This window comes from Leucoraja erinacea, chromosome 7 (genome assembly GCF_028641065.1).
Source record: "Leucoraja erinacea ecotype New England chromosome 7, Leri_hhj_1, whole genome shotgun sequence".
Lineage (NCBI taxonomy): Eukaryota > Metazoa > Chordata > Chondrichthyes > Rajiformes > Rajidae > Leucoraja > Leucoraja erinaceus.
The window spans coordinates 41,786,563-41,807,914 of NC_073383.1; the positions used below are offsets into that span (position 1 = coordinate 41,786,563).

At 45.4% G+C, this 21,352-nt stretch overlaps 1 protein-coding gene across 3 annotated transcripts in view; it reads right to left on the reverse strand.

Annotated features, from left to right (window-relative positions):
• LOC129698918 (putative malate dehydrogenase 1B) overlaps window positions 1–21,352 on the reverse strand; it is an 85,608-nt gene that overhangs the window by 9,464 nt on the left and 54,792 nt on the right. For all 3 annotated transcript variants that reach the window (XM_055638357.1, XM_055638354.1, XM_055638353.1), the window contains one exon: window positions 14,644–14,783. In XM_055638357.1, the coding sequence (XP_055494332.1) occupies window positions 14,644–14,783 (140 nt within the window). The remainder of the gene's footprint in view (window positions 1–14,643; window positions 14,784–21,352) is intronic.

Consider the following 21,352-nt stretch of genomic DNA (forward strand, 5'->3'; position numbering starts at 1 on the left):
CCTGCACACATTTTACAAACTCCAACCCATCCAGCCCATTTACAGAATGTGTTTCCCAGTCTATGTGTGGAAAATTGAAATCTCCCACAATCACTACCTTGTGCTTACTACTAATATCTGCAATCTCCTTACATATTTGCTCTTCCAATTCTCGCTCCCCATTTGGCGGTCTATAATACACCCCTATAAGTTTTGCTACCCCTTTCCCATTTCTCAGTTCCACCCAAATAGCCTCCCTAGACAAGCCCTCTAATCTATCCTGCCAAAGCACTGCTGTAATGTCTTTCCTGATAAGCAATGCAACACCTCCACCTCTTGCCCCTCCAATTCTATCACACCTGAAGCAACAAAATCCTGGAATATTTAGTTTCCAATCACAGCCCTCCTGCAACCATGTTTCACCATGTTAATGCTTTGCATTTAATTTCAACAGAATGCTTTATGGCAAGCATAGATCTCCAAGATGCATATTATTTGGTGGCTGTGCATGTGAATGACTGCAGATATTTGAAATTTAACTGGACTAATCAATTGTGGCAATTCAAAGCATTGCCTAATGCATAAACCTCAGCTCCAAGGTTGTTTACAAAATTGCTAAAACCAATTTTAGCATTGTTTAGCCCAAGGCCATTTGGTAATGGCTTATCTGGATGACATTTTAATTGTGGGAGACACTGAAGCTACAACAAAAGCATCAGTGTTAGAAGTCAAACTAACATTTCAAAATCTGGGATTTCTTATACATACAGATAAATCTAGACTGTCACCAAACAAAACAATTGACTACTTGGGTATCACTATTAATTCAGAGCACATGTAAGTGCCGTTACCCAAGGACACAAAGCTGCAGCTAATTGAGGGTTGTAACAAACTAATTTCAGATCATCAACCATCAATTAGGCAAGTGGCAAGCCTACTTGACAAACTAATTGCTTGGTCCACTGCATTACCAGCAGCTGCAGCGAGCAAAGGTCCAATCATTAAAAATACATTCGGGACACTTTGATAGGCCCATGCAACTACAAAAAACAGCAATTGATGATATACAATGGTGGATTAAGAATGTTTCTTGTTTTTACAGCTGGTTGAGTCACCAGCTATCATTCTGCAGACCGATGCAAGTGCACTAGGTTGGGGAGCTGCTGATACCATTTCAAGCTGTGGAGGTAGATGGAATGCGGAAGAAGAACCTTTGCTCGAGGCACATGGCATTAACTATCTAGAATTACTAAGTACATTTCATGGGCTCAAAGCTCTTTGCGCTAAGGTGCAAAATCTGCATGTGCAGGTTCAGATTGACAATACTACAGCAGTAGCATATGTCAATCATATGGGTGGAATCAAGTCAGAAGCTTGTGACAGATTGGCAAATATTATCTGGCACTGGTGCATTACTAGAAACATTTGGCTTTCGGCAATTTACCTACCTGGTAAATTTAATATAATTGCAGACAGTAGGTCACGAAAATTCAATGACAATACAGAATGGATGTTAAATCGTGACATTTTCAACAACATTGTTCAAAAATTTGGAAAGCCAGAAATTGACCTGTTTGCATCCAGACTGAACCATCAATTACCTCAATATGTTTCATGGGAACCAGATCCAGGTGCAACAGCGGTGGATGCATTCTCGTGGAACATTGTTATATGCATTTCCTCCCTTTTGTCATTAGTAGGTGTCAACAAAAGGTCAAACAAGATAATGCTTCAGGATTATTGGTTGTCCCAGATTGGCCTACACAACCATGGTATCCACTAGTTAAATATGGTGACAGAACCTCTAATGCATATCTCAAGAGAAGAAAGCCTACTCGTGCACCCTGTAACTGGTGATTTTCATCCTTTACATGATCGTCTTGATTTGTTGATTTGCAGATTCTAAAAAGGCCATATCTCGGAAGACGACTATCAAAATTGCACTATGGATGTAATTGCAGGAGCCTGGAGGGATAGTACCCAGAAGCAGTATATTTCTTACATTACGAAATGGGAGGAATTTTGCTCAAGACAAAACATTTCATACCAAAATGCAGACACTTCAGATGTGTTAGAATTTCTGTCAACATTACATTTTGATGTAAATTTAAGTTATAGTGCGATTAACACTGCTAGGGGTGCCCTCTCTATGGAGAGCATCGGAACACCAGGTTCTAGGATCACACCCCTTGGTCTGTAGATACTTGAAGAGTATCTTCAATGCTAAACCTCCCAGACCTAGATATACGGAAATCTGGAAGGTGAGGGATGTGCTCATGTTACTTCGGGATTGGAGTCCCATCTCAAATTTGTCTTTGGACAAAATTACCATGAAGGTAGTCATGTTAATGGCATTAGTTTCAGCACAGAGTACAGACATTACACAAACTACGGATAGACAGAATGGGAATGACCACAGAGGAAATTACATTCTATGTCTATGACTTACTAAAACAGAGCAGACCAGCAGTCACGGGGTGTAAATTCGTCTTTACAGCATATCCTTCAGATCCAAGACTATGTGTAGTGACACATTTAAAATACTACATTGAGGCCACCAAGGATCTAAGAGGTGTAGAATCCGCATTATTTATCAGCCACAAAAAACCACACAAGAAAGTGTCAATACAAACAATTTCCAAATGGCTGAAGCAGGTGCTAATGGATGCAGGAATTGATACTGAGAAATTTAAATCTCATTCCACCAGGGCGGCGGCAACATCGGCGGCCAAGGATTTGGATGTTCCAATAGACCATATCCTCGCGGCTGCAGGATGGGCAAATGAAAGGATGTTTTACAAGTATTACCACAAAGAGATTGCAGACCCTGGTGTATTTGGTGGTACTGTTTTGGATTCAGTATTAAATGTTCCCCAGTGATTAAAAAGGGGACACAAAATGTTTACGATAAATAAAAAACATTTACTGATTACATAAATGTTATGGTTGCATGTTATTGACTGTCTTTCACTCATATAGAGTCAATCAAATGCAGTGAAACGCCAGAGATAAATCTACGGCCTGAAATCACAGAAGCTTTAAAACCTTCACGTAGTCACTCACGTGACTCCGAAGTAAAATAGTAAGATTAAACGAGAACTTACCAGCTTGAAGTTTGATCTTTATTTTATGAGGAGTTCTCGTTTAATCTTACTATTCTCATCCCTTTCACCCTGTTCTTGCAGCCTCTTTCAGTGGTCATTCATCTTCTGGTGTTTATCTAGGTTACAATTTGCCAAAAAAAAATCTCTTACTTGTGGTGGAAAGATTTAAAACAAAACATTCAGGGGTATTAGTCTAGATCGATCACCTCTCCACTGCAGCACTCACATTTTAGAAATATGCAATTTGATGAGATGTTTTCTCGTGTGAACGTAGAAATAAGGATCAGTACTTAAAAATAAGGGGTTTTTACATATAATTTAGGTGATGTGAGCTTTGCAGGCTGAACCAACATTTAGTTGAGAAGATGGTGGTGAACAGCTTTCTTGAACTGCCGCAGTCCTTGAGGTGTAGGTATATCCGCAATTCTCTTAGGGAGAGTGTTCCAGGATAACTAACTAATGCCAGTGAAGGAAAAGTAATAGAGAGTAAGTAAGTAAGTAAGTAAGTAAGTAAGTAAGTAAGTAAGTAAGTAAGTAAGTAAGTAAGTAAGTAAGTAAGTAAGTAAGTAAGTAAGTAAGTAAGTAAGTAAGTAAGTAAGTAAGTAAGTAAGTAAGTAAGTAAGTAAGTAAGTAAGTAAGTAAGTAAGTAAGTAAGTAAGTAAGTAAGTAAGTAAGTAAGTAAGTAAGTAAGTAAGTAAGTAAGTAAGTAAGTAAGTAAGTAAGTAAGTAAGTAAGTAAGTAAGTAAGTAAGTAAGTAAGTAAGTAAGTAAGTAAGTAAGTAAGTAAGTAAGTAAGTAAGTAAGTAAGTAAGTAAGTAAGTAAGTAAGTAAGTAAGTAAGTAAGTAAGTAAGTAAGTAAGTAAGTAAGTAAGTAAGTAAGTAAGTAAGTAAGTAAGTAAGTAAGTAAGTAAGTAAGTAAGTAAGTAAGTAAGTAAGTAAGTAAGTAAGTAAGTAAGTAAGTAAGTAAGTAAGTAAGTAAGTAAGTAAGTAAGTAAGTAAGTAAGTAAGTAAGTAAGTAAGTAAGTAAGTAAGTAAGTAAGTAAGTAAGTAAGTAAGTAAGTAAGTAAGTAAGTAAGTAAGTAAGTAAGTAAGTAAGTAAGTAAGTAAGTAAGTAAGTAGTAAGTAAGTAAGTAAGTAAGTAAGTAAGTAAGTAAGTAAGTAAGTAAGTAAGTAAGTAAGTAAGTAAGTAAGTAAGTAAGTAAGTAAGTAAGTAAGTAAGTAAGTAAGTAAGTAAGTAAGTAAGTTTTATATAGCACGTTTTAAGTCAACTCGCATTGACACCAAAGTGCTTTACATAAATTAAATAATAAGTTTCCATACAAACCATAGAAAAAGGTTAAAAAAATAAAGAAAATGGACACAACACATTATTGAGTTCAACACAAACGTCCCCCCACAGCAGAATCAAAAATTTCCACTGTGGGGAAAGGCACCAGAAAGTCAAGTCCTCTTCCTCTGAAACACCCGAGGTCTGGGCCCATTTGTTGCCTTGCAGCCAGTCCGATAATTTTCAGGGCCCTCTTGCTGTGAAGATGGAACTCCAGCGTCGGGTGAAACAATTCCTCAAGCGGCTGGGAAAGTCTGGAGTGGCTGCCTCCTCCCCGGAGACTGGGGCACTCGTAGACCTCAGGCCGCGCCGGTTGGAGCTCCGACCCCGGCGAACTCGATCCTAGGCTCCGCGGCGCTCCAATCCAGCAGACACAGCGCCCCAGAGCTTACCGCATGGTGACCCGGTAAGGCATCGCCCGCTCCGTGGCTCCGCTCCGTGATGGTGTCCGTGCTCTGTGCCGCCGCCGAAGCTGTAGTCCCGGCCGGTCCCGACAGGAAACGCCGCTCCAATCTCGATGGTAGGCCACGAGGACGGGGCGAAGAAGCAGCTCGGAGGGGTGCTGCCTCTCCGACCAGGTAGGTGACTAAGAATTAAAGTTTCCCCCTTCCCCACCCCCACCCACCACATAAAAGACATCCACTAACATTTTGGACAGGACTTAAAATAAAAAAAAGGTGAAGAGAGGGACTGCGGGCAGGCTGCCATACACAGACGGCGCCCACTCCTGCACATCCGCCATCTTGACTGTAATAGTGAGCGTAGATAACTCTTTGCCGATCTTGATATTTCAATATTGTTTCCTGGTAACTCTACTCAGTTCAGTGAGTAGATGGGATATGTCAGTGATCTCGCAGTGATGGAATATGAATTTTAAGTCCTGGTGGGCATGCAATCCCAGGATTGCTAGGCCGCCAGCATTAGTCATGAAGAAGGTACAGTTAGCTTGCTTCTTGTTATGTGTGCAAGTCATCGTGATAGTTCCTAGTTGCCTTATTTATATGCCTGCATTAGCAGCTGTAAACAATCTGGGCGGCGTTCTGGCAGCAGCGACCTGAATCTGGGGCTCGCAGGTCACAGGCTGGTGCCTGTTTTCCGGAGCCACGGGAGCTCCGGAAACCAAGCACCAGCCTGTGACTTGCGAGCTCCCGATGATGTCGTCCACTGGCCCGCGGCCGAGCCCCAGATTCAGGTCGCTGCCGCCAGAACGCTGCCTCAGCCACCGGAGCACCGTCTCCGCCCCGCACCGGGCTTCCCCCATGGGAGCACCTTCCAGCCGGGTGCCAGTCCGCCCACACGGGAGCACCTTCCAGCCGGGATCCGGTCCGCCCACACGGGAGCACCTTCCAGCCGGGACCCAGGCCGCCCTCACGGGAGCACCTTCCAGCCGGTAGCCACGCCGCTCACACGGGAGTGTCTCAGCCCCGTGCCGTCCGCCCTCACCGGAGTGCCGAGTCGTGCCACTGCCCGAACGTTGCCGCAGCTCGAAGACGGCCAGCCTGGCTGGCTCTACCTCCGGAGCCTCGAGGTCGGTCGCAGGTTGGAGGCCGCCAGCTCCGCCATTAGGCCTCAGCTCAGGCGGGGGAAGAGAAGGGGGATACGACAAAAAAGTCGCATTCCCCCGAAGGGAGAGACAGAAAGCCCTGTTTCACCCCCCCCCCCCCCCCCCCAAACATAACACCACCTAATAACCAAAAATTTAACTGAACTAGACAAAAAAACAACACAAAAAAGTAAAAACAGACAGACTGCAGGCGAGCCGCAGCCGTTTCACAGCGCCGCCACTTCCGGAATTTGTAACTTCATGCCCTTGTGCTATGTCAATGGCAACTCGGAGGGTCAACTCAGCCCTTCCGCTAAGAGACTTCCAGACGTCTTTGTGGATGCCCAAATGAATTGGTTATGCATCATCATTCACCTCTCCCATATCTCTGAACTTATATTTTGATGCAACATTGTTCAGTTTTGTGAGGTAATTATCCACACGTTTCTCACTAGTTATTCCTTGAAAGGTGTAGCAATGTTTGTGATGGTGGGTCTTCGGTTCAAGGTTTTTTACAAACTTATTGAGGAGCATTTTTCTCCTCCCTATCCTCCTCTTGCTTAAATGTCTAACTATTGTACACGTCTCCTCTGTGTCCCTTGGTTCTGCTCTCGCTCCCATTCCCCAGACGCAACAAGAAAGGAGTTCCCCTGGTCCTCACCTTTCACCCCATCAGTCTCCGCGTTCAACATGTATCCTCAGATATTACTGAAACCTCCAATGTGATCCCAGCATTAATCACACCTTCTCATCTCCACCCCTTTCTGCCTTCCACATAGACCATTCCCTCTGCAATTCATTGGTTCACTCATCCCTTCCCACTCAAACCACCCCCTCTCCAGGTTCCTTCCCCTACAACTACAGGAGGTGTAACACCTGCTCTTATATCTTCCTCCCCTACATCCAGGGACGCAGCAGACCTTCCAGGTACACATGCACCTCCTCTAACTCACCTACTGCATCCATTGTGCCTCTGTACATCGATGAGACGAAGTGTAGACTAAGTGACCATTTCGCTGAACACTTGCGCTTGGTCCGCCAAGGCCTGCTGGATATCCTGGTTACTGACCACTTTAACATCCCTTCCCATTCCCATACTGAACTTTCTGTCCTGAGCCTCCTCCATTGCCAGAGTGTGAGGCCACACATACATTGGAGGAACAGCACCTCATATTTCACTGGTAGAAAAAAAAATGCTGGAGAAACTCAGCGGGTGAGGCAGCATCTATGGGGCGAAGGAAATAAGCGACATTTCGGGTCGAGACCCATCTTCAGACTGATGTGAGGATGGGGGGCAAGAAGAAGAAATGAAGAGGCGGAAACAGTGGGCTGAGGAAGAGCTGGGAAGGGGAGGAGAACGCAGGAACTACCTGAAATTGGAGAAGTCAATGTTCATACCGCTGGGGTATAAACTGCCCAAGCGAAATATGAGGTGCCCAGGGCCATGGAGGAGGCCCAGAACAGAAAGGTCAGATTCGGAATGGGAGGGGGAGTTGAAGTGCTGAGCCACTGGGAGATCAGGTTGGTTACTGCGAACCGAGCAAAGGTGTTGGGCGAAACGATCACCAAGCCTACGCTTGGTCTCACCGATATAGAGCTGCTGACACCTAAAGCAGCGGATGCAATAAATGAGGATGGAGGAGGAGCAGATGAACCTCTGCCGCACCTGGAAAGACTGCTTGAGTCCTTGAATGGAGTCAAGAGGGGAGGTAATGCGACTAGTGTAGCATTTCCTGCTGTTTCTAGGGAAAGCGCCAGGGGAGGGGGTGGTTTGGGTGTGAAGGGACGAATTGACCCGGGAGTTACGGAGGGAGCGGTCTCTGTGGAGAGCAGACAGGGGAGGAGATGGGAAGATGTGGCCAGTGGTGGGATCCCGTTGGAGGTGGCGAAAATGGTGGAGAATTATTTGTTGGATGTGACGGCTGGTAGGGTGGAAGGTGAGGACAAGGGGGACTCTGGCCTTGTTACAAGTGGGGGGATGGGTAGTGAGAGAGTTACAGGGTATAGAAGAGGCCCTGGTGAGAGCCTCATCTATAGTAGAAGAGGGAAACCCCCGTTCCCTGAAGAATGAGGACATCTTCGATGCCCTGGTTTGGAACACTTCATCCTGGGTGCAGATGCGGCGTAGACGAAGGAATTGGGAGTAGGGGGTGGAGTCCTTACAGGGAAGCAGGGTGGGAAAAAGTGTAGTCCAGATAGCCATGGGAGTCAGTGGGCTTATAGTAGATGTCGGTCAGTAGTCTATCACCTGCGATGTAGATAGTGAGGTCTAGAAATGGTAGGGAAATTTCGGAAATGGTCCAGGTGTATATGAGTGCCGGATGGAAGTAGGTGGTGAAATGAATGAAGTACTCATATTTCACTTGGGTAGCTTACATCTCAGCAGATTGAACACTGAATTCTCCAATTTTACTTCGGAGTCATGTGAGTGACTAAATGAAGAAGAAGGCCGTCCAGGCGCATGCGCGTCATTACGTCTACCGCATTGCGCTACGTCGGACTGGCAGGGCGCTGCTCCTGCCAGCGGTAAGTTTAAACCTCAAGGTAAGTTTTTAAACTAATTTTCAGGTTATGTTTTGCAGGATTCTCTGTTTCAGAGTTTTCCTGTGGAGGGTAGCCACGATATATCTCCCACAGGAGAGTTTCCCCACACGCTACAAATGCCGGCAGTGAACAGCGCTATCAGGGGTGACATTAGAGGAAATGAAACCAGCCACCGAATCTCTTCAGGTAAGACTTATCTAACAGATATACCTGGATGAGGAAGTAAGGTGGAGGACTGATCAAGGTACCAACGACGAACAAAGATTCATCGTATCGGCAACAACACACCCCACGCCTCATCGGCAGTAGCAGTTCACTGAAACAGGTGGCAGCTTGATAGCTGGGCAAAGGCTTTTTAGGCCAAGGTCCAAGCTGGTCTCAGAAAATATGGAATCCACATACACAACCATTCCTCCTCTCCAATCAAGGAAGGGAATAGAACCCACATCAGGGCCGTTTGGGCTTACCACAGACCAAAGATAACCATGAAGGTAGGTGGGTCTGGTTCTTCCGAAACATGGGGTAGTGGACCATTTACCATATAACCATATAGCAATTACAGAACAGAAAACAGGCCATCTCGGCCCTTCAAGTCCGTGCCAAACACTTATTACAAGTTGGTAATATTTACAAAAATTTTTGTACAAATGGAAAGGATAACATGAGACTGGGTTATTATTGCACAGTATGCTAGGGTACCAAGCTTGGATTGGAATTGGTGTCTTTCGAGGCAGGCTCAGTATTTTGCCCATGATTTCTTCTGGAACAAATTCGGAAATATGGCCATAGTTGTCTTTCGAGGCAGGTTCAGTATTACGGCCAGGGTCGTCTTCCGAGACAAGCTCGGAAATTGGCCAGAGTTGTCTTCCGAGGCAGGCTCAGAATGATGGCCGGAGTAGCCTTTCTAGGCAGGCCCAGTATTATGGCCAGAGTTGTCTTTCGAGGCAGGCTCAGTATTATGGCCAGGATCACCTTTCGAGACGGGCTCGGGAAGCTGGCCAGAGTTGTCAACTCAAGGCAGGCACAAATTTATGGCAGGCGTGGCCTGTTCATTATGAATAATGGAGGATGCCGGTTTAAAATTGATTTAACTACCATGTGCAACATAGATTCTTCAGTATATGGAACTTTGTTACTGTCTAACAAACTGATTTCCTTAGGATCTTTATGGCATGCATCAATTTCAAAGTTGAATATAATTCAGGTCCCATTCACAGGGATCCCAGGAGACATTTGGATTTATTTTCTGGATGGGGCAATGATACCAGTTATGTGTTGCAAATGGGCTATTTCAGCTCCCAGGCCATCTACCAAATTACTAAACCGGTGCTGGGACTGCTCAGAGCTCAAAAATCACTTGTTATGGTTTATCTGGATGATATTCTAAACTCTGTGTTTTGCTAAAATCAACTGTTTCAGCCGCAACTATATTTGAGAAATTGAGGTTCCTCCAGTTAAATTTAAGTTGATATCAACTGCAGTTATTGGTTATTCGGTATTACCGTTAACTATTTATTATCTGTGACTACGCCCTAGGGCAAGAGATTGGAATCAATAGAAGCCTGTAACAACCTTGTTTTGAAGCAGTCTTCTATTCATCAAGTGTAATTGGCAATATATAGCAGCTGTGTTTCGGCTGTGTAATTTGGTAACAGATCTATGCTTTTACCAGCTGAAGCCACCAAAGTCACAATGGTGGACAAACAATATTCAGCATTGCTCCAGTAGTTTTGGTCAATAAATCTTCAGTTATTACAAACCGATGCTCGTGCTCTAGATGGGAAATTACGAATGCCAACTCCAGTTACGGAGACGAATGGGATTTGCATGAATTACCAATTCTTCAGTTATTGGTATCAAATACCCATAGACACTAGGTGCATACTATGGGTTAAAGGGTTATTGTGCGGATATGCATGCTCAGTTCCAGGTTGATACACTGTAGTGGTAACATATGCTGGTCACATGGGTGCAATCAAGCCAAAGTATCCTGTCATAATTTACCCAACCTTATTTGGCGTTGGTGTATCATCACGTAAATTAATGACTACACAGAATGGATGTTGGATCACTAATTATTTTATGAGATTATGGCTCAATGGAACACCGAATATTGATATGTTTGCATCCAGGCTCATTCACAGGTTGTAAGACATGTGGCAAGACAGTGGCGAGAGATACATTCTCGCTACACGGAGGAGGAATGTTCTCTCATGTTGTTGCTCCATTTTGCCTCATCAGTCGGGTCTTGCAATAAATACAGCAAGATCCCATTTGATTGCCTTGCAGAATCTGAGAAGACAGCCCCTGTGGCTCGGGGTGTCAGACCGATCCATGTGTGTGCTCTCACAGCAGAATGCAAGGATAGCACCAATAAAGCAGTACATTTCCTCTTCAGGAGATGGGAAGCGTTTTTGTTCAAACGCCATGTTACATATTATAAGGCAAGGACACTGACGTCATAGAGTTCATTTTCAATGGGCACTTGACAATAAATAAAGTTATAGTCCCATTAACTGTGCCCAACGTGCTTTCTCATCATATTTCCTGTCGTGAGCGGGACCCAGCTCTGTAGGGTCTCACCCTCTGATTCCAGTTTATTAGGATATCTTTACACAAGTTCTCCCAGACCCAAGTACACGGAAGTATGGGATATTGACATTGTGTTAACACTACTTCTTCAAGGGGCTCCAGCTATATCCCTATCTTTGGCTCGGCTCTCACAAGGTAGTATTCCCTTGGCGCTGTTCCCAGCGCAACGGGTCCAGTCATTGCATAAATTGTGACTGGACAGGATGGTTATACCTGCTAATAATATAATATTTCATGTTTACGATCAGTTAAGCAGCCCAGGGCAGGTCTCAAACTAGTTCTCATGGCATACCCCATACACCTTCGGTTATGTGTGGTCACACGTTTACAACATTACGTCAAGATCACCTAGAGCCTTAGGGGCTTTCATACAACCATGTAGTTAGTTACTAAAAACCTCTTAAGAAGGTATCAGTTCAGACCACTTCCAGGTGGTTATAACGGGGTTCTAGTTTATACAGGAGTAGATACTAATTTCTAATCTCACTCCATCAGGGCTGTTACTACTACAGCAGCAAGGGTTATGTACGGTCCTCTGGATCACATCCTGCCGACTGCAGGATGGTCTAACGAACGAGTTTTCCAAACATTTTATTTTAACCCATTGCCAGACCAGGGGTATTTGCCAATGCTTTTTTAGGTTCTATTTTATAGACCCCCCCCCGGATGAGAGGGGTTACTATTATTATAATTTGTTCATTTATTAGCATCAGCATGTTTTAAATCTATGTCATGTCTGATTGAATTATTAATGTTTACCTTTATCTGTGGTAAACTGAGGCAGTCGTGATTGTGTGGATTCGGTTTCCCACGGCATTAAATCACAGAGCTTTGAAATCTTCATGTAGTCACTCACATGACTCCGAAGTAAAATAGTAAGATTAAACGAGAACTTACCAGTTTGAAGTTTGATCTTGATTTTATGAGGAGTTACGATGAGCGATTACGTGCCCACCGCTCCCTCCCTCATATTATCAAGGTCATCTGGTAGTTCTAATCATTTCTAAATCTTACTATGTTAGTTCAATTACTGTTGTCTGTGATTTCACACCGCTGCTTCGAAGATTGAAGGGCATGTGCCTGGACGGCCTTCTTCTTCACGTAATCGCTCATCGTAACTCCTCATAAAATCAAGATCAAACTTCAAACTGGTAAGTTCTCGTTTAATCTTACTATTTTCAGTAACTTCTACAAACACCTCCTTCCACTTTCCCTTCTACAGTTCGTAATTATACATCCCTCTTGAGCTCACACTTGCCTCTAACCAACAGTCAGCCTATTAGGGAACCTTGTTGCCTGAAGTAATCTGTTGCCGGCCCGATTTGTGTTGTTTCTTCTTTGCTTGCAGTTTTCCCCCACTCTCCCTACTCCAATCAGTCTGAAGAAGAGTCCAAACCCAAAATATCACCTATCTATTTTCTCCAGAGATTCTGCTTGATCTGCTGAGTTACTTACTCCAACAGTTTGTGTTTACCTTTGATTTCATACTCATACTCATACTTACATTATTAGCCAAGTATATTTTGCAACATACGAGGAATTTGTTTTGCCATAGGGTCATACTAATAAAAAGCAACAGAACACACAAAATACATTTTAACATAAACATCCACCACAGTGACTCCTCCACATTCCTCACTGTGATGGAAGGCGAAAAAAAGTTCAATCTCTTCCCTTCTTTGTTCTCCCGTGGTCGGGGGCTTCGAACCTTCCGTTGAGGGAACAATCTTGACTCCCGTAGGCGGTGGCGGGCCCTCAGTGTCAGGGCGATCAAGCTCCTGCTTCGGGGGATGTCAGTTCCCCACGCTGAGCGATCGGACCCCAGGTTGGGGTTTGTCGAACTTCGTGCGTTTTTGGAGCTCCCGACAAGGTAAGAGATTGAAATAAGGTTTTACCATCCCCCCACATAAAACAAACCAGAGAACATTAACACAAACTTTTAAAACACACTAAAAATAGCAAATAAAAGATGAAAGGACAGACAGGCTGTTGGCGACGCTGCCAACGCGGAGCCACCCGGTGGTCATCCAGTGGTCATGATTTAAACCATCATCTGCAGTTTTTTTTATTACATTGCTGTTTAGCCTTGCCTGTTTTCAGGATGTTGCCAATCCAGAAAGTGAAAACGTATGAACATAAAAACAAAATAAATAGAAGCAATAGCAAGTCATTCAACCCACATGCCTGCATTGTTTTTTTAATAAGATTCCAGCTGATCTTTTACCTCAGCACCACTTTTCAGCACTCACCCCATATTCTCTGATTCCCTTAATTTCTATAAAGTTCATTATAGAGGGTGTTGGGTCCATCCTAGATAACAGACTTCAACAGAGATGAGAAATAGATACCACTGATACTAGGATGCCTTTGAAGATAAATTTCACCAATATGAAACTACAGTATAATTCAGTCCCTCCATTTCTTTGCTTAATTTGCATTTCTTAATATTTAACTTCAGGTGAGATGTTATCTACATCGAAAATGTTAAACTTGAGACTATCTCCTAACAATACCAAGTAGAAAATGACTTTAGAATAATAAGGAACTGCAGATGCTGAAATTGTGCATAGAACACATTCAAATAAGATCTGAAGAAGGGTCCTGCCTCTAAACATCATCTATCACTTCTAGAGATGCTGCCAAACCCACTGATTTTCTCCAGCACTGTATGTTCTGGGAAAGTGACTTTAGTTTGATCGTATAACTAATAGGCCTATCTCAATTAGGTGATTTTTCAGGCCTCAGCTGGCCTATTGCCGGAAAAACTGGCAACTGGAACGATGACTGTCAGAGTGGAACACACACACAAACACACATTGTTTCCATCACCAGCCCGTTATGCAGGCAGGGGACAAGGCAAGCGGGGGGAGCGCTGAGTGAAATTCACACCGTGCAAGGCCAAAGTGATACTGCGATGAACAGGAAGGTTGGCGCTGTAATTAAGACGGCTAAAGCACAGTGTACGGTAAGTCCTTTAAAAGAGGGGGGAGAGGGGAGAGACAACTTTTAAGAAGCCAGAGATACACGGCTGTGAAGCTCGGCAGACATTTAACATTACCGGTCTGTTATCCTTGGTTCTGAAAACTACTGCTTACGTTTATTTCCGCGAATGAGCCAAAGATATTCACCGGTCAGCAGCGGCTACAACCTACGAGAACCTACGAGAACATTCGACCTCCTGGCAACCGACAAGGACCTCCTGGCGACACAGCTACGGCACGAAAATTCTTGCTATTCTCCATGGCGGCAACATGTTGAAAAATTTACGGCGACCATAATGACCACGACTAGTTCCCAGAATGCGGGAACTCCTCACGACCATGAAGGTAACTCCCCGGCAAATACCCGCGAACATGTGTCGACCATGTGGCGACTGCAATGTCTCATGCAGTCGTCTTAGTGGGACAGGCCAATTAGGATGGAGGCACCCGACTGCCCTGAAAATTTTCTTTAAACCCTTTTGTTATACCAAAACCCCCCTTAATCAACTGTGCAAATCAGCCATGCCCTTTTAGGAAGATTCAAATGAATTTTCTGTTGATCTCAATAACTCACCATTTTCAGTTCTTGAACAATGTATTGCAACTTTCTTTGGGTTTTCTTGCTGATCTCAATGTCGGTTTGGATCACCCATTTTCCACCACAAAATCGAACTGGCATAGAGAACATAAGACCCGCAGGAATATTGAACTCACCTAACATACAGGGTTAAAATGTAGACAGTTAATTATTTTAGTGCACATCTTATAACAATAAGTATATAACCCAGTCTTAAAAAATGTAGATAATTTGAAGGAGTTCAATCCCTCTCGTAGCGCACTCCTTAACACATTTGTGCAAGAAAAAATTGCTTGCGTTTACATGGTACCTTTTGCAACCATAGGACGCTCCATACGCAATGGGGTAATTGTTCAAGTGTATTAATTGTGGTAATATATAATCTAATTTGTATGCAACAAGTCCTGAAGCAGGAAATGGCTTAATCATCTGATTTTATGATGCTTAACTGAGGGAAAGAGAGAAAGTCCAGCTACTCTTCTTCAAATATGAAATGAGATTAAATCGACACTTCGACAGGAGAATTTAGATTTCCAGTTAGATAAAAATAACACTAATTTGTTCATCTTATTGCACATTTAAGGACAATTAAAATTCCAATATAGATCTTGGAGCCAGTAATGCATGCAATATTGATTGTCTTCTATAGGCATATTTTCATTCTTTAATCTAAGTTATTGCATTCTTTAAGCCATGGTATACTGCTTTTAACAACTTGATCTTTCTCTTTGGCTTTATATTAAAGCCAATTTGCCAAGAACGGTGGAGCCTATTTCTACAGATAGCTTTATGTGATACTAGACAAAGTGTGGACCCATTGGGTCCCATTTCCCCAACAAATTATTCCACCACTCACCCATATCCCCCAATTGCGCAGGCGCGGCTGAATTTTTTTTAATTTAAAATGACAATAACGTAAAATATAAGATCAATGTGAACGCATCTCACTCTCCCACTTGTCCCCTATTCGCCTCCTCCATTATTCTCCCTCTCCCCACCCTCCACCAACCCTCCTCTGCTTCCTCCCCTTACCCGCTCCTTCTCCTCCTCTCTCTTCCCCCTCCCCTCCTCCATTACCTTGCCATCCCTCTTCCTACTCCTATCCTCCTCTATTCCCCCTCATCCCCCAGCACTCCCTCCCCCTCCTCTTCACCTCTTCTTTCCCCTCTCCTCCCCCACCCCTTTCCTCACCTTGCCCCTCCTCTCCTTTCCCCTATGCTCAGTCACTCCCTCCATCCCTCCATAACCCCTCTCCCCTTCCTACCCCCCTCCTCACCCTTAAACCCCCCCCATTATCATTCCTCACCTCCCCAGGATTTCGATGTAAATCACTGCACGTTTGCGCCACCCTCTCGGTGATGAAGTTGTAGTTGAGGCAGGGGCTGTCGGAGGGGACGGGCCAAGCGGTCTGGAGCCGCAGGAGGTGGAGGGAGAGGCCAATGCTGCGGTCTGGAGCCACGGGAAGGGGAGGAAGAGACCGAGGCTGTGGCATTGTCCTTGTCCCGGGTCCCGCTCCTCTCCCTCCCCACGGGCCTGGAGCAACAGCCCCCGAACCCCGCACCGGCTCGAACTCCAGTCCAGGGCCTAGAGCCGCACTCAGGGCCCAATCTTTGACTGTGTCCGCTCCCCAGCACCCAAAGCCCGGCTACAGCCCTGGGGCTCCACCCACACCAGGCCTCTTCACCTTCTCTCTTCTTTCCCCTCTCCTCTTCCCCTCCCCCATTACTTCCCTCTCCTTTCCCCTACCCTCAGCCACTCCCTCCATCACCCTTCTTCCTCCCTCCATCACCCTTCTTTTTCCCTGCTCCCCCCATTCCTCACCCCCACACAATGAAAATTGTGATGTTTTTCTAACATGAAAGCTCCTCCCTATTTTTAATGTAAATGATATTCGGGATCCCTTTGTGACGTAATTGTGAATAAAAATGGAAGAATTTGAATAAAACCTTTTTTTTTAAATTATGTAAATGAGATTCGGGATCCCATTGTCACGTCATTGACAGGCAGGTCAAGTGGAAAAGTGCTTTAAAAGTGGCTTTTGTAAAGTTTAAAATGTCAATAACTTGTAAAATATAATATCAATCCGAACAAAACTTGTCCCTTTTACATCGCAGGACAATGGTGAGGAAGGTGGGCCAAAAATTGTAACACTATTGTGTACCGTTTTGGCAGAGTTTTGGATTGTCATGCACTCACACGCATATATACAAACAAACAATTTTAGTGATATACTAGACCAAGTGCACACTCGTTGGGTCTGCTCCCCCAACGCACCCGTTCCATACCCGTAGCCTCCGTGGGAGGCATGGTCCTCCAACTCAAGCCGCTCCCAAACATAAGATTCCAGCACTCCCCTTGCCTTCCTCAGCAGTGATCTTAAAACAAAATTTCAATTGCACTTGCCCTGCGCGTTGCAAAACAATTCGCCCTCCCCTGCTAGTCGAGCCATTGTGACGTAAAAAAATTCCAATTGCACTTGCCCTGCGTGTTGCAATAGCTACTCCCCCTGTAAGTCGAGCCATAGAGACGTCACCAGTTGAAGCTGATCGGTTTGAAATTCAAGGTATTTTGATTTTTTTAAACTTTAATCTATAATTTCGAGAAATAAAGCATAAAATATTCAGTGAAAGTGATCTCTGCCTTGAGGGGGAAAATGTGAATCAGAATATGTAAATATCTGGTGAAAGTTGGCATTTTTTAAGCTTTAATCGCGAATAACGTGTCAAATGTAGGATGAAATCTTAATTGAGGCTGGTCTCTGCTAGTTGAGTCATTGTGACGTCATCATTTGAAGCTGGTGGGTTTATTTTCATAGTCTTTTGATTTTTTTAGACCTAATCAGTAATGTCGAGAATAAGTCGAGAAATAAAGCATGAAATGTTCAGATAAGGTGGTCCCAGCTTTGACTGGAAAAATGTCAATCGGAATAATGAAAACTGTAATCGTTACCGCATAGTGCTTTTGCAAAGATGTAAATACAATCACATATACACACACACGCATATATACATGTACAAGATCAGACTTTTAATAAGTACTAGACCAAGTGCAGACCCATTGGGTCTGTTCCCGCAACGCGCGGTTGCGAGGGGAGGGGGCGGGCTGAGGCATCACACACACACTAACCAACCTCTCACACACACACACACTAACCATCCCTCACACACACACACTAACCACCCCTATTGAAATTATATTAAGAAGGGAGGGAGGAGAGGGGTAGGGCCGCCCAGCAGCCGTCAGAGTGAGCGTCAGCTCCATGGCCTCGCATCCTCGGTACTTCAGACCCCGAGTACGGGGAGGGGGGGGGGGCGGGGAGGGTGAAGTGGGCGGGCGGGCGTAATGCCAATTGAGCCTGCGGGCCGCCAGCGAAGACGACGAAAAGCAGCGGGGGGATCAGCCGATCTGTGCCTTCCGCCAGCGTGTACTGGGGGGGGGGGAGGGGGGGAGTGGGCGGGTGGGCGTGATGCCAAGTGAGCCTGCGGGCCGCCAGCAAGGATGGTGAAAAGTAGCGGGGAGACCAGCTGATCTGTGGGTTCCGCCAGCGTGACAGAGCCGGGCCGGGGGGGGAGTGGAGAATTGCCAGGGCGGCAGCAGCCGTTATGGCCACGTGGGACACGCGATGAGAAGGTGGCCAGCGTGAGGCGAAAAAATGAGTGAGTGGGGGGAAGGATCTTATTAAAAATGTGTACAGAAAAATGAAAAATGTAATGAGGAGTGGATCAGCGAATGTAAATGAAAAATCACTAGCAAAATGGTAAAAATCTCGGCGTTTTTGCGTCTGGTTTTCGCGGAGTAACGAATCAAAGGCAAAAATAATGACATACACCCACACACACAGAGTTTTTAAAGTATATAGATATGATGATAGATATACGTTAAAGTGTTATAATCCAAAGGGCGACATGTTTGTTAAATAGCAAAAGCATTATGTAGGAGACAGTTCATTGTTCTTTCAACCAATAGATTAAAGCTCGATAAACTAGCCACATCATGTGACAAAATATTCAAATATTTAAATCATTTATGTGAATTTAAATTCATGTATTACTGTAAATAAATCTGAAATAAAAAGCAGGCATCAATTATGATGATCATGAAATTATTATATTATTGTAAAAAACAGCGATGTTACAATACCTACCTTCAACGGTGCTGCAGTTCTGCCACTGGCTGTGTACGCGACATTTGTGCCTGGGGGGGGGGGGGGGGGGGGGGGAAGCGGGATTAAAATGTAGTTTTGTACCGCTTCTCGGAGAGGGATTTCCTCGAGCTGCGAGTCGATGAAGAAAAATCGATCGGACTTCCGTTCCCATTTTTTTTTTTTTTAAATCGCTGTACAATTTAATAGTTTGATTAAAATAAAAGGCGACTTCTAATGCCCTCAACGTGACGGATCACAAGAACGGGACAAAACAAAGAGTATATTTTACATATAATCTTGCTTCTTGGGGAGGCTTTAATCTAATTTTACGTTACGAAAATGTGATTTGGGCCCCATACGATTCGGCAGTGTCTTTCCTGCCGATATTCACCGCAAATGCAACGTTCCAATCCAGAATCATCCTCTCGCAAGATTATTAAAATTCTTTTTTTTTTGGACAATCAATAGACAATAGACAATAGGTGCAGGAGTAGGCTATTTGGCCCTTCGAGCCAGCACCGCCATTCAGTGTGATCATGGCTGATCATCCCCAATCAGTACCCCGTTCCTGCCTTCTCCCCATATCCCGACTCCGCTATTTTTAAGAGCCCTATCTAGCTCTCTCTTGAAAGCATCGAGAGAACCTGCCTCCACTGCCCTCTGAGGCAGAGAATTCCACAGACTCACCATTCTCTGTGAGAAAAAGTGTTTCCTTGTCTCCGTTCTAAATGGCTTACTCCTTATTCTTAAACTGTGGCCCTGGTTCTGGACTCCCCCAACATCGGGAACATGTCATAAGAACATCTAAATCGTCTATATTTTGTGTAATTGTATAATCAATATTTTTATACTAAACTAGACCAAGTGCAGACCCGTTGGGTCTGTTTCCCCAACAGCGTTTGCGGGGGGGGGGGGGGGGGGGGGGGCGTGAGGTGTGAAGAGGGGAGGGAGGAGGAGGAAACAGGATAGATTTGGGAGGGAAAGGAGGTAGGGGGTGAGAGATGGGGAGAGAGATGTGGGGGAGGTGTGGGGGGTAAGAGGGGAAAGAGTCGGGAGGGAGAGTGGCAGGAAAGGGGGAGAGAAGTGGAAGAGTGGGGAGGGGAGGTGGAGAGGGGTAGCGGGAGTGATGGAAGAGGGACAGAGGGATAGGTGGAAGGGGGTGGGGGAAGGGAGGGAAGGGGTGGGGTAGACAGGGAAGGGGGGGGGGGGGAGAGAGGGATGGGAGAGGGGTGAAGAGAGGGGGAGGAGAGAGTGGGAGAGAAGTGAAAGAGTGGGAGAGAAGTGAAAGAGTGGGGAGGGAGGGAGGGGGTAGAGGGGTAGCGGGAGTGGTAGAAGAGGGACGGGGGAGTTGTGGAAGTGGGACAGAGGGGGGTAGGGGATGGGGTGGGGGGGAGAGAGGGAAGAGAGAGGGGTGGGGGTGGGAGAGGTGTGAGGTAAGGGGATAGAAGTGGAAGAGTGGGGAGGGATGGGTAGGGGGAGTGGTGAAAGAGGGACAGAGGGGTAGGGGGAAGGGGGTGGTGGTAGAGAGGGAAGGGGGTGGTGGTAGAGAGGGAAGAGGGTGGGGGAGAGAGAGATGGGTGGCAGAGGGAGAGGGGTGAGGAGAGGGACACATAGAAACATAGAAATTAAGTGCAGGAGTAGGCCATTCGGCCCTTCGAGCCTGCACCGCCATTCAATATAATCATGGCTGATCATCCAGCTCAGTATCCTGTACCTGCCTTCTCTCCATACCCCCTGATCCCTTTAGCCACAAGGGCCACATCTAACTCCCTCTTAAATATAGCTAATGAACTGGCCTCAACTACCTTCTGTGGCAGAGAGTTCCAGAGATTCACCACTATCTGTGTGAAAAATGTTTTCTCATCTCGGCCCTAAAATATTTCCCCCTTATCCTTAAACTGTGACCCCTTGTTCTGGACTTCCACAACATCGGGAACAATCTTCCTGCAACAGACAAATGCAATTCAGGACTTTTCTCTTCACAAGCAAACTCAGAATGACGGTTAGTGAAGAATTCAAACAATCGCTGAGCGTTCAAGATGCTGCGCGCGCCTCCTGCACCAAGGAGGGGGGGGGGGGGGGGGTGCGTGTGTCGTCACACACAAAGATCTTGTAGCGGAGAGCTCCGCTATAAGATCTTTGGTCACACACTAAGCTCGCGCCTCCACAAACAGATGAGCGTCTTCTTGAATGGAGAGCGCGTGGCCGCCTCCACAAACAGTCACGCACACTGTGGACCCGCCCCCACAAAAAATATTGTGTGAGGAAGGGGAGGAGGAGGAGGAGGAGGGAGGAGGGGAGAGGGGAGGGGGGGGGGGGGGGGGAGAAGAGGGGGAGAGAGGTGAGGGGGGGGGGGGGGGGAGGGGGAGCGGGGGTGCATGAGTCGAGAGAAGAAAGAAGGGCAGAGAGAGAGAGAGGTTGGTACAACAACAAAAAAGCTGGATAAACTCAGCGGGTGCCTTCTTCCGGGTTTCGGCCAACGGTGACCATTCAATTCGCTCCATAGATGCTGCCGCACCCGCTGAGTTTAATTCAGATTTTTTTATGTCTACCTTCGATTTT